This window comes from Mercenaria mercenaria, chromosome 9, assembly GCF_021730395.1.
Source record: "Mercenaria mercenaria strain notata chromosome 9, MADL_Memer_1, whole genome shotgun sequence".
Taxonomy (NCBI): Eukaryota; Metazoa; Mollusca; class Bivalvia; order Venerida; family Veneridae; genus Mercenaria; species Mercenaria mercenaria.
In genome coordinates, this window is record NC_069369.1 from 22,925,620 (window position 1) to 22,938,768 (window position 13,149).

The window sequence follows — 13,149 nt, forward strand, 5'->3', positions numbered from 1 at the left end:
ACATAACTCTAGCTTTTATTTTTTCATAAAAATTTTGTGACAGTATTACATGTAAGCATGTTTTCAAACTCTTCTCAAATCTTTGGTGTCATGTGATGATTTTCATAGCTTACAATATACCCCTTTTTATACGCCCGTTTGAAAAACGGGACGTATCATGGGAACGCCCCTGGCGGGCGGATGGGCGGGCGGGCGGGCGGCGTCCACAGACCTTGTCCGGAGCATATCTTCTACATGCATGGAGGGATTTTGATGAAACTTGGCACAGTTGTTCACCATCATGAGACGGAGTGTCATGCGCAAGAACCAGGTCCCTAGGTCTAAGGTCAAGGTCACACTTAGAGGTTAAAGGTCAAATTCAAGTATGACTTTGTCCGGAGCATATCTTCTTCATGCATGGAGGGATTTTGATGAAAGTTGGCACAATTGTTTATCATCATGAGACGGAGTGTCATGAGCAAGAACCAGGTCCTAGGTCTAAGGTCAAGGTCACACTTAGAGGTCAAAGGATACAAGAATGAAAACTTTGTCCGGAGCATATCTTCTTCATGCAAAGAGGGATTTTGATGAAAGTTGGCACAATTGTTCATCATCATGAGACGGAGTGTCATGCGCAAGAACCAGGTCCCTAGGTCTAAGGTCAAGGTCACACTTAGAGGTCAAAGGATACAAGAATGAAAACCTTGTCCGGAGCATTTCTTCTTCATGCATGGAGGGATTTTGATATAACTTTGCACAAATGTTCACCACCACAAGACGGAGTGTCATGTGCAAGAACCAGGTCCCTAGGTCTAAGGTCAAGGTCACACTTAGAGGCCAAAGGTCAGATACAAGAATGACTGTCCGAAGCATTTCTTCTTCATGCATAGAGGGATTTTGATGTAACTTGGCACAATTATACACCATCATGAGAGGAAGTGTCATGCGCAGTTCCCTTCTTTAGAATTACTTCCCTTTGTTGTTACTACAAATAGCTTTTATTTTAACTTTTTCATTACTAGACGTAGGGAAAAATCGAGACCACTTTTCTGTAGTACAACATGCATGTTTCATCCAATTTTGAGGTGTATTTTGACCAATCTCTACCTGGTAAGGATTTTTGTGTGGACTTACAATTTTTAGCTCATCTGATTTTTTGAAAAAAAAATGATGAGTTATTGTCATCACTTGAGCGGTTGTCGGCGTTGGCATCGGCGTCGGTGTTGCCTGGTTAAGTTTTGTTTAGGTCAGCTTTTCTCCTAAACTATCAAAGCTATTGCTTTGAAACTTGGAATACTTGTTCACCATCATAAGCTGACCCTGTATAGCAAGAAACATAACTCCATCTTGCTTTTTGCAAGATTTATGGCCCCTTTTGTACTTAGAAAATATCAGATTTCTTGGTTAAGTTTTATGTTTAGGTCAACTTTTCTCCTAAACTATCAAAGCTATTGCTTTGAAACTTTGAATACTTGTTCACCATCATAAGCAGACCCTGTACATCAAGAAACATAACTCCATCTTGCTTTTTGCAAGATTTATTGCCCCTTTTGGACTTAGAAAATCAGTTTTCTTGGTTAAGTTTTATGTTTAGGTCAGCTTTTATCCTAAACTATCAAGCTATTGCTTTAAAACTTGCAACACTTGTTCACCATCATAAGTTGACCCTGTACAGCAAGAAACATAACTCCATCCTGCTTTTTGCAAGATTTATGGCCCCTTTTGGACTTAGAAAATATCAGATTTCTTGGTTAAGTTTTATGTTTAGGTCAACTTTTTCTCTTAAACTATCAAAGCTATTGCTTTGAAACTTGCAACACTTGTTGACCATCATCAGCTGACCCTGTACAGCAAGCAACATAATTCCATCCTGCTTTTTGCAATAATTATTGCCCTTTTTGAACTTAGAAAATCATTTTCTTGGTTGAGTATTATGTTTAAGTCAACTTTTCTCATAAACTATCAAAGCTATTGCTTTAAAACTTGCAACAGTTTTTCACCATCATAAGTGGACACTGAACATCAAGAAACATAACTCTAACCTGCTTTTTGCAAGAATGATGGCCCTTTTTAGACTTAGAAAATCATGGGTAGGACAATATTTCTATTACACAAAAAAAATCAGATGAGCGTCAGCACCCGCAAGGCGGTGCTTTTGTTTTTTTTTTTTTTTTTTTTTTTTTTTTTAAGATTAACTTCCCTTAGTTGTTACTATAAATAACTTATATTGTAACTTTTTTATAATTGACCGTAGGGAAAAACCAAGCCCACTTTTCTGTGGTACAACATAGTTGTTACTTTCTAATTTTAGGTGTATTTTAAGGTATCTCTACCTGGTAAGGAGTTTTTTTGTGGACTTAGAAAAACAAAAGAATTACAATGATTACTAAACAACCATAAAATTAAAATTACATCTGCAAATACAGGTGCTAGAGTAAAGAAATTTGCTGTGGCGGACATATATTGTGACATTCTGGCACTCTTGTTAACCTAGAAATTTTGTGAAAGTATTGCATGTAAGCAAGTTCATCAGTAACTATTTGACTGAATGCTTCCACACTCCTCACAACTGATTAGTGTCATGAGATGATCTCAAAGCATGTTTCATAACTCAGGCTGACATGTTGTTTAAAATATGCCCTTTTTATACGCCCGTTTGAAAAACGGGACGTATTATGGGAATGCCCCTGGCGGGAAGGCGGGCGGGCGGGCGGCGTCCACAGACTTTGTCCAGAGCACATCTTCTATATGCATGAAGGGATTTTGATGAAACTTGGCACAGTTGTTCACCATCATGAGACGGAGTGTCTTGCGCAAAAACCAGGTCCCTAGGTCTAAGGTCAAGGTCACACTTAGAGGTCAAAGGTCAAATTCAAGAATGATATTGTCCGGAGCATATCTTCTTCATGCGTGGAGGGATTTTGATGAAAGTTGGCACAATTGTTCATCATCATGAGACGGAGTGTCAGGCGCAAGAACCAGGTCTCTAGGTCTAAGGTCAAGGTCACACTTAGAGGTCAAAGAATACAAGAAAGAAAACTTTGTCCGGAGCATATCTTCTTCATGCATGGAGGGATTTTGATATAACTTGGCACAAATGTTCACCACCACGAGATGGAGTGTCGTGCGCAAGAACCAGGTCCCTAGGTGTAAGGTCAAGGTCACACTTAGAGGTCAAAGGATACAAGAATGAAAACCTTGTCCGGAGCATTTCTTCTTCATGCATGGAGGGATTTTGATATAACTTTGCACAAATGTTCACCACCAGGAGATGGAGTGTCATGCGCAAGAACCAGGTCCCTAGGTCAAAGGTCAAGGTCACACATAGAGGCCAAAGGTCAGATACAAGAATGACTTTGTCCGAAGCATTTCTTCTTCATGCATGGAGGGATTTTGATGTAACTTGGCACAATTATACACCATCGTGAGACGAAGTGTCATGCGCAGTTCCCTTCTTTAGAATTACTTCCCTTTGTTGTTACTATAAATAGCTTATATTGTAACTTTTTCATTACTTACAATTTTTTTTTGGATTTTTTTTTTTTTTTTTTTTTTTTTTTTTTAAGATTATCTTCCCTTAGTAACTGTTGTTACTATAAAAAACTTATATTGTAACTTTTTTATAATTGACCGTAGGGAAAAAACAAGACCACTTTTCTGTGGTACAACATAGATGTTGCTTTCAAATTTTAGGTGTATTTTAAGGTATCTCTACCTGGTAAGGAGTTTTTTTGTGGACTTAGAAAAACAAATGACTTACAATGATTACTAAACAACCACAAAATTAAAATTCCATTTGCAAATACAGGTGCTAGAGTAAAGAAATTTGCTGTGACGGGCGTATATTGTGACATTCTGGCACTCTTGTTTAACATAGAAAGTTATGAAAGTTTTGCATGAAACATACTTGTCAGAACTTACTTCACTAAATGTTTTCAAACTCTACACACATCTTAAACTATATGAGATGACCATACGTGGCAGGTTAGATAATGCATGCTTACATTTGGGCAAAATTATGTTCCTTTTTCCACATAGAAGTTTAGGGAAAGTTCGCAGGTAAGCATGTTTCTCATTGACTATTGTACTGAATGCTTACAAACTCTTCATACATCTTAAGACTGAAATGACCATTCTGAAGTAGGTTCATTTTTTCTGACTTACAGTTTACAAAATTATGCCCCTTTTTCAATATAGAAAATTATGGTAAAAGTTTCATATGTAAGCTAGTATTATGTGGAAGGGTCTTAAGTAGTTTAGCAGACTGTCATTAGGCTGCACTCATCGTAACAAGTTATTTCCTCAATTTAAATATAAGACAATACCAGTCATATTGTGTATCATGTGTCCAAACTCAATGTTGAGAATAAAAACTCTCCAAAGAGTTTACACTTTTATTATTGGATAATAATATAACTTTCAAGATATCGTTATTTTAAAACAAGGATTCATTGTATTATTCATTAGCTAGAATTTCACAGGGAAAAATACATTTTCGGTCATAAAACTGACATTATTAATTTAAAAGGTATCTCCAGAATTCAAAAAGATTTTATTGCCATCCCTGAAGATGTTTAATTTTTAGCCTGCTGTCGGCAAGTGGTTCTGCCTATGCGACCAGTGCAGACCAAGATAAGCCTGCACTTCCATGCATTCCGTACAGGCTGATCATGGTCTGCACTGTCGGCTATTCAGTCAGTAAATTTTCATTGAATACCCCTTCATATAATAAGTGGTACTGCCCAAATTGAATAATGGACCAGTCCATTTTAGAAATTTAGCAGGGTAAGGGTTAGATTGATGTATAACTTAATCTAAAGCAGCAGTTCATGGAAAACACTTTTTATGGATTCACCTTATTGAACAGTAGCACCTTATTGAACAGTAGTTTCAAAAGTTTAAAAACACTTCATTGTTTAAAGCCTGAAATAAAATTGTGCTTTCAGATTCTGAATCAGAACTATGTGAATGGACTGATGACCAGGTAAGTTATCTTTATTGGGTATAGAGTCGCATGGACATAATCTAGGTCTGATATAACAACATTTCCAGCTTTTGATGGTGGTGGAAGAGTCCTCAGTACCCAGCCAAGCATTATTTCAGGAATGGGAGGGCACCTGAGTAGAACCACTGAGGCTCAGTAAGCCAGCCAGATGGCTTCCTCATATGAAGAATTCTACATTGAAAGTTCGGTTTTGAACCCAAATCAATGTGGGTAAGATGATTTGAAGTCAGTGACCTTAACCACTTGGCTTCAGAGCCCACCTATTGACTAGCTCAGGTAGCCCTTGCAAAACATAGGACTTGAGGTAGCCACTGACAGCCCAGTTTGCTGTCACCATATTTGCTCCTAACTTTGAAAGCAGTGAATTTAAGTTCGTAAACATAATATTTAAAAAATTAAAAAAATTTATCCAGCCACTTTACAAATAAAAAGGTTGACACAGAAGTAATCTCACAACTTGGCACATTGATTTATAGTCATTGTTATAATGTACATAAATTTGTACATTTTTAGCTCACCTGTCACAAAGTGACAAGGTGAGCTTTTGTGATCGCGCGGTGTCCGTTGTCCGTCGTCCGTCCGTGCGTCCGTAAACTTTTGCTTGTGACCACTCTAGAGGTCACATTTTTCATGGGATTTTTATGAAAGTTGGTCAGAATGTTTATCTCGATGATATCTAGATCAAGTTCGAAACTGGGTCACGTGCCATCAAAAACTAGGTCAGTAGGTCTAAAAATAGAAAAACCTTGTGACCTCTCTAGAGGCCATATATTTCACAAGATCTTCATGAAAATTGGTCAGAATGTTCACCTTGATGATATCTAGGTCAAGTTCGAAACTGGGTCACGTGGGGTCAAAAACTAGGTCAGTAGGTCTAAAAAAAGAAAAACCTTGTGACCTCTCTAGAGGCCATATTTTTCATGAGATCTTCATGAATATTGGTCAGAATGTTTATCTTGATGATATCTAGGTCAAGTTCGAAACTGGGTCACATAGGGTCAAAAACTAGGTTATTAGATCTAAAAATAGAAAAACCTTGTGACCTCTCTAGAGGCCATATTTCTCAATGCATCTTCATGAAAATTGGTCAGAATGTTCATCTTGATGATATCTAGGTCAAGTTTCGAAACTGGGTCACGTGGGGTTAAAAACTAGGTCAGTAGATCTAAAAATAGAAAAACCTTGTGACCTCTCTAGAGGCCATATTTTTCATGAGATCTTCATGAATATTGGTCAGAATGTTCACCTTGATGATATCTAGGTCAAGTTCGAAACTGGGTCATGTGGGGTCAAAAACTAGGTCAGTAGATCTAAAAATAGAAAAACCTTGTGACCTCTCTAGTGGCCATATTTCTCAATGGATCTTCATGAAAATTGGTCAGAATGTTCACCTTGATGATATCTAGGTCAAGTTCGAAACTGGGTCATGTGCGGTCAAAAACTAGGTCAGTAGGTCTAAAAATAGGAAAACCTTGTGACCTCTCTAGAGGCGATATTTTTCAATGGATCTTCATGAAAATTGGTCAGAATGTTTACCTTGAAGATATCTAGGTCAAGTTCGAAACTGGGTCACGTTGGGTTAAAAACTAGGTCAGTAGATCTAAAAAAAGAAAAACCTTGTGACCTCTCTAGAGGCCATATTTTTCATGAGATCTTCATGAATATTGGTCAGAATGTTCATCTTGATGATATCTAAGTCAGATTTGAAACTGGGTCACGTGGGGTCAAAAACTAGGTCAGTAGGTCTAAAAATAGAAAAACCTTGTGACCTCTCTAGAGGCCATATTTCTCAAAAGTTGGTCTGAATGTTCATCTTGATGATATCTAGGTCAATTTTGAAAGTGGGTTAACTGCAGTCAAAAACTAGGTCAGTAGGTCTAAAAATAGAAAAACCTTGTGACCTCTCTAGAAGTCATATTTTTAAATGGATCTTCATGAAAATTGGTGAGAATGTTCAGCTTGATGATATCTAGGTCAGATTCGTAACTGGGTCATGTGCGGTCAAAAACTAGGTCAGTAGGTCGAAAAATAGAAAAACCTTGTGACCTCTCTAGAGGCCATATTTTTCACGAGATCTTCATGAAAATTGGTGAGAATGTTCACCTTGATGATATCTAGGTCAAGTTTAAAAGTGGGTCACGTGCCTTCAAAAACTAGGTCATTAGGTCAAATAATAGATAAACCTTGTGACCTCTCTAGAGGCCATATTTTTCAATGGATCTTCATGAAAATTGGTCAGAATTTTTTATCTTGATGATATCTAGGTCACATGTGCTCAAAAACTAGGTCACTGTGTCAAATAATAGAAATAACGATGTCATACTCAGTTGAACACTGGGTCATGTGGAGATAGGTGAGCGATTCAGGACCATCATGGTCCTCTTGTTTAATGAAATGTAAGATGAAGTTAAGTGACGTTGTATGTTTTGTTTCAGTACAATATCGTGGAACTTGATAGCGGCCTACTATGAAGGAATGCCGTACCAGAGATGCGGTTTAATGACTGCCAACAGTCCCTGGAGTGGACATTATGATGTTAATCCAACCATATGGATGACTGGTAACAATTATATTCTGATTAACTATTTAGAGTGTGGTTGTGAGTGTAGGTGGGAATATCCGGCTAATGTATAACTGTTAAGGCAGAGTACCATTACTGCTTTCTGGGCTGCCTAATCATTTATCTGAGAGTTGGATATTCTCACTCATACACCTAACTGGTGAAATGAGCCGCGCCATGAGAAAACCAACATAGTGGCTTTGCGATCAGCATGGATCCAGACCAGCCTGCGCATTCGCGCAGTCTGGTCAGGATCCATTCTGTTCGCTTTCAAAGTCTATAGGAATTAGAGAAACTGTTAGCGAACAGCATGGATCCTGACCAGACTGCGCGGATGCGCAGGCTGGTCTGGATCCATGCTGGTCGCAAAGCCGCTATGTTGGTTTTCTCATGGCACGGCTCAAATATTCTTTCTCTTGCATACTGTATTCTACAAATGAAACAATGACTTTCTTTTAAGCACTATTTTATGCCAGCTTTTGAAGAAAAGGGGTATAGAGCTTAGCACATTGTCAGTCGGTCTGTCTGTCTGTCTGTTGGTTGGTCAGTAGGCCATTTGATTCTCAATCAATAGCTAGAGGATGCTTTGGCCTACAGTGGTAAAACTACATATTGTTAAGATGATTGCCTGTAGTCAGTAGATTGTTTTAAGGGTCAATAGGTCAAAGGTCAAGGTGACAATGAACACGAGGGGGAAAATGGTTTCTGCTTGATATCTAAAGAACCATTGACCTACTTATAATAATGTATGAATTGCATTCTTTACAGCAGAATAGTGTTTATATAGAAACAAGCATATTAGAATTTATTAAGATATTTGACATGTTGTGTTTAGTTTGTTACTTCCAGTGAATGAAACTTGTTTCATGTATCTTAATGTGAAGATCCAGTGAAGGTCTCGAGTCTCTTGTTTTGTTTTCCAGCTCACACGACACAGTTTACAGAACCAGGTTGGATATATCTCAGTCACCACTCGGGGGTCGGCCATCTTGTTGGTGGAGGAAGTTACGTTGCACTTACTAGTCCCGATAAAGAACATCTTACGATTGTAATTGAAACTATTGTAAGTATGGTAGTCTTTTATAGTTTCCGAAAAAAACTTTATGGGAGCATATTGTTGACATTTCGTATTAAAATAAGCTGTAAAAATCTTGCAAGTTTAGGTACATCACGGTATGGAGTTGATCGCTTGACAAAGCATTATGGTAGGAGCATTCTTTGGATCCACTGGTCGCCTTGTTAATTTCAGTTAATATGAGGGTGTTTACTGGTACGTTAGTCCTTGAAAGTCATGCAGCTGATTGGCTAATTCTGAGATTAAGCTTGAAATTGACCAACGGGAATGTTATATTCTGTGACAGTTCTGAGACTGTTTTTAGATCACCTGTCACAAAGTGACAAGGTGAGCTTTTGTGATCGCGCAGCGTCCGTCGTTCGTCCGTCCGTTAGTCCGTAAACTTTTGCTTGTGACCACTCTAGAGGTCACATTTTTCATGGGGTCTTTATGAAAATTGGTCAGAATGTTTACCTTGATGATATCTAGGTCAATTTCGTAAACTGGGTCACGTGCCGTCAAAAACTAGGTCAGTAGGTCTAAAAATAGAAAAACCTTGTGACCTCTCTAGAGGCCATATTTTTCAGAAGATCTTCAGGAAAATTGGTCAGAATGTTCACCTTGATGATATCTAGGTCAAGTTTGAAACTGGGTCACATGCCTTCAAAAACTAGGTCAGTAGGTCAAATAATAGAAAAACCTTGTGGCCTCTCTAGAGGCCATATTTTTCATGGGATCTGTATGAAAGTTGGTCTGAATGTTCATCTTGATGATATCTAGGTCAAGTTCGAAACTGGGTCACGTGCGATCAAAAACTAGGTCAGTAGATCTAAAAATAGAAAAACCTTGTGACCTCTTTAGAGGCCATATTTTTCAAAAGATCTTCATGAAAATTGCTCAGAATGTTCACCTTGATGATATCTAGGTCATGTTTGAAACTTGGTCATGTGCCATCAATAACTAGGTCAGTAGGTCAAGTAATATAAAACCCTGTGACCTGTCTAGAGGCGATATTTATCAGGGGATCTATATGAAAGTTGGTCTGAATGTTCATCTTGATGATATCTAGGTCAATTTTGAAAGTGGGTTAACTGCAGTCAAAAACTAGGTCAGTAGGTCTAAAAATAGAAAAACCTTGTGACCTCTCTAGAAGTCATATTTTTAAATGGATCTTCATGAAAATTGGTCAGAATGTTCACCTTGATGATATCTAGGTCAAGTTTGAAACTGGGTCACGTGCCATCAATAACTAGGTCAGTAGGTCTGATAATAGAAAAACCTTGTGACCTCTCTAGAGGCGATATTTTTCATGGGATCTGTATGAAAGTTGGTCTGAATGTTCATCTTGATGATATCTAGGTCAAGTTTAAAACTGGGTCATGTGCAGTTAAAAACTAGGTCAGTAGGTCTAAAAATAGAAAAACCTTGTGACCTCACTAGAGGTGATATTTTTCATGGGATCTGTATGAAAGTTGGTCGGAATCTTCATCTTGATGAGAAAGTTGGTCTGAATGTTCATCTTGATGATATCTAGGTCAAGTTTGAAACAGGGTCAACTGCGGTCAAAAACTAGGTCAGTAGGTCTAAAAATAGAAAAACCTTGTGACCTCTCTAGAGGCCATACTTGTGAATAGATCTTCATGAAAATTTGTCAGAATGTTCACCTTGATGATATCTAGGTCAAATTCGAAACTGGGTCACGTGCCGTCAATAAATAGGTCAGTAGGTCAAATAATATAAAACCTTATGACCTCTCTAGAGGCCATATTTTTCAATGGATCTTCATGAAAATTAGTCAGAATTTTTATCTTGATGATATCTAGGTCAGGTTCAAAACTGGGTCACATGAGCGCAAAAACTAGGTCACTATGACATATAATAGAAAAAACGACATCATACTCAGATCAAAACTGGGTCATGTGGGGACAGGTGAGCGATTCAGGACCATCATGGTCCTCTTGTTATATCTTTTGAGTCTTAGTAAATGTATTCTTGTGCCTCAATAAGGGGCCTACAGATTTGCCCTTGTCTGCCATTTTGTGTGTACACCCATAAAATTATGCGTTGCAAACAGTGCATTAATTGTAAGTGGGTATCTGTCCAAAGTTCGAACTGTTCCTGGAATAATTGCGTATTACGTAAAACAATGTACAATGTGTGTATATTTTACATGTATAAAATCAAAATTTTTCAAAGAGCCTTAATTTTTTCATTGTTAAAGCCCACTGTTAATATATAATTCAGTAATAGTAATATGTTGTTTAAGGGGACACTAGGGGACACTAGTGTCCAGTTGACTATCTCAATGTAATTATGAAATATCCAAAACTTGTGACAGCTGAAGTATATATATTTATAATAATAAACAAATAAACAAAGTAAAATGAAGGGTGAAAACTTAACTGTTCACTGCAATTTCAGGAAGATGAAGAGTAAAAAAGTAACTGTTGACTACAGTTATGCATTTGTATTATCTTTGTTTAACCATTGTGTTACAGGATTATGCCGACTCCAAATGTCTGCATGAAGCATTGCCTCAGTTTACTGTTGTTAATCAAACTATCACTTTTAAACTGGAAGGCAGTTTTGTAAGTATATTTAGATTTATGCACCTTCATATGATACAGTTCCTGAAAATTTAAAAGATTTTCTGTTAACTCATAGAGTGAATAAGTTAGTGTGTGAACTTTTTAATTTCTAATACCAAGGTTGATACTTTATAAATGGAAGTTTAGAGAATATGCTGTCTAATTATCCTAAAGTGTTTAGCATTTAAACTGTATATGAGCCGCACCACGAGAAAACCAACATAGTGCGTTTGCGACCAGCATGGATCCAGACCAGTCTGCGCATCCCCGCAGTCTGGTCAGGATCCATGCTGTACGCTAATGGTTTCCCTAATTGCAGTAGGGTTTGAAAGCGAACAGCATGGATCCTGATCAGACTGCGTGGATGCCCAGGCTGGTCTGGATCCATGCTGGTTGCAAATGCACTATGTTGGTTTTCTCATGGTGTGGTTCAGTTAATTACTTGCTTAAGGAGAAGGATCCATACTGACAATCAGCTATTCCCTTATGACTTGAATCACTTACCCCACCCTGATGTCAGTGCAAGCCTCACATTCCATGGGATATACAATTCTTCATGTGAGGAAGCCATCCAGCTGGCTTATGAAATGTTGATGGATCTGTCAGATGGAATAATGTTCGGAAAGGCTCCTGGGGTCTTTGTCCATCATGAAAAGCTAGAAAGTCGCCGTTATGATCTATAATTGTGTCGGCTTGAGGTAAAACACACACACAAAAAAACAAGCTTATAAATATGTCTCCTATGCTGTTTCCTTACCCTTAGCCATTGCATAAAATTAACTTTTCAGAACAACCAAAGAATGCCAAAATTGCCTACAGAATATGCTGATTGGCACTTCGGTCCCACTACCTTAATACAAGAATGAGAACCATAGATAGACATCTTTTGCAATAGCTCTTTGATAACGTATTTTTCGTGCAATTTTTTTTACCAATAAAGACAGTAAATAAGTTGTAAAATTACATTTCTGTGAAATACTTTTTCCAGTGTTTAGTTCTTTTTTTTTTCAGAAAAGCATTACACGATTACATACTTGGTTCAGTATGTTAGGAAACTCAGAACAGAAAAATTTTACTGTCACCTTCTCCTATAATGGAGTTATAGAGGTAGGTAGAAATATTAATATTATTATACAATTATATATATATTGTTTGTAGACAATACAAGTTTTACAAATGTTTACTAAGGTTGGTAGTGAAATCATGGTCCAAAAAATGGCATTATAGGATTTTTTCTAGTGTGCCTATCTGTGTAAACATTTCCTTATAATCCACAGAGTCCTCCCCAAATGGCCTTTACTATTAGTTAAAGCAGCATGCATCCAGATCGTTCGACAACAACAAAAATTTTTTTGAGATATCTTGAAATAAATGGTATATTTCTTAAGAAGGCTTTAAAACTTAATTACTGACAAACTTTTTGTTACGGAAACACATGAGATTTTGCTGTTTTTACTACTTTGTACGATGAAAATCGAAAAGCGTTTGTCACGCTTTTACTCCAGGTAAACTGTCTCGATTATAAAAATCTATATTTTAAAGTCATTATTCACTACTTCAGCTATAGCGCTATCGGTTATGACGACGGAAAAATGTCTTTATTGCCGCGGCGGTCCGGGGTTCAATTCCCGACGTGGTCATCTTTTTTTCTTGATTTGGAATTTTTAAAATATTTTAGAAACAAAAATTCATATTCTAATGTTCATAATATGTCCAAAACTTCAATTTGAAAGAAAGATTATTTTTTAGCCAAATCTGTAGGCATGCTGCTTTAATCACAACATTTATAAGGAACTGAAATTTTATGGTTCTAATGACAAACACTAAGTCTTCCCACTTAGCTCAGTAAGGAGAGTGAATTTCTATTGAATTGATTGTGGGTTTGATCCCTGGGCGAGGTTTATATTCTCTATGATGATTGATATAGGGGACATGTGTCTGAAATCATTTGTCTTCTACTTCT

At 37.4% G+C, this 13,149-nt stretch overlaps 1 protein-coding gene across 9 annotated transcripts in view; it reads left to right on the plus strand.

Moving 5' to 3' along the window:
- LOC123546698 (galactocerebrosidase-like) overlaps positions 1-13,149 on the plus strand; it is a 49,132-nt gene that overhangs the window by 25,382 nt on the left and 10,601 nt on the right. For all 9 annotated transcript variants that reach the window (XR_008372353.1, XM_045333183.2, XM_045333186.2 and 6 more), the window contains 5 exons: positions 4,926-4,963; positions 7,420-7,544; positions 8,468-8,607; positions 11,097-11,186; positions 12,198-12,293. Coding sequence is in view for 8 of the 9 variants with exons in the window: in XM_045333183.2 (XP_045189118.2) it covers positions 4,926-4,963; positions 7,420-7,544; positions 8,468-8,607; positions 11,097-11,186; positions 12,198-12,293 (489 nt within the window). In the remaining variant the exon portion in view is untranslated. The remainder of the gene's footprint in view (positions 1-4,925; positions 4,964-7,419; positions 7,545-8,467; positions 8,608-11,096; positions 11,187-12,197; positions 12,294-13,149) is intronic.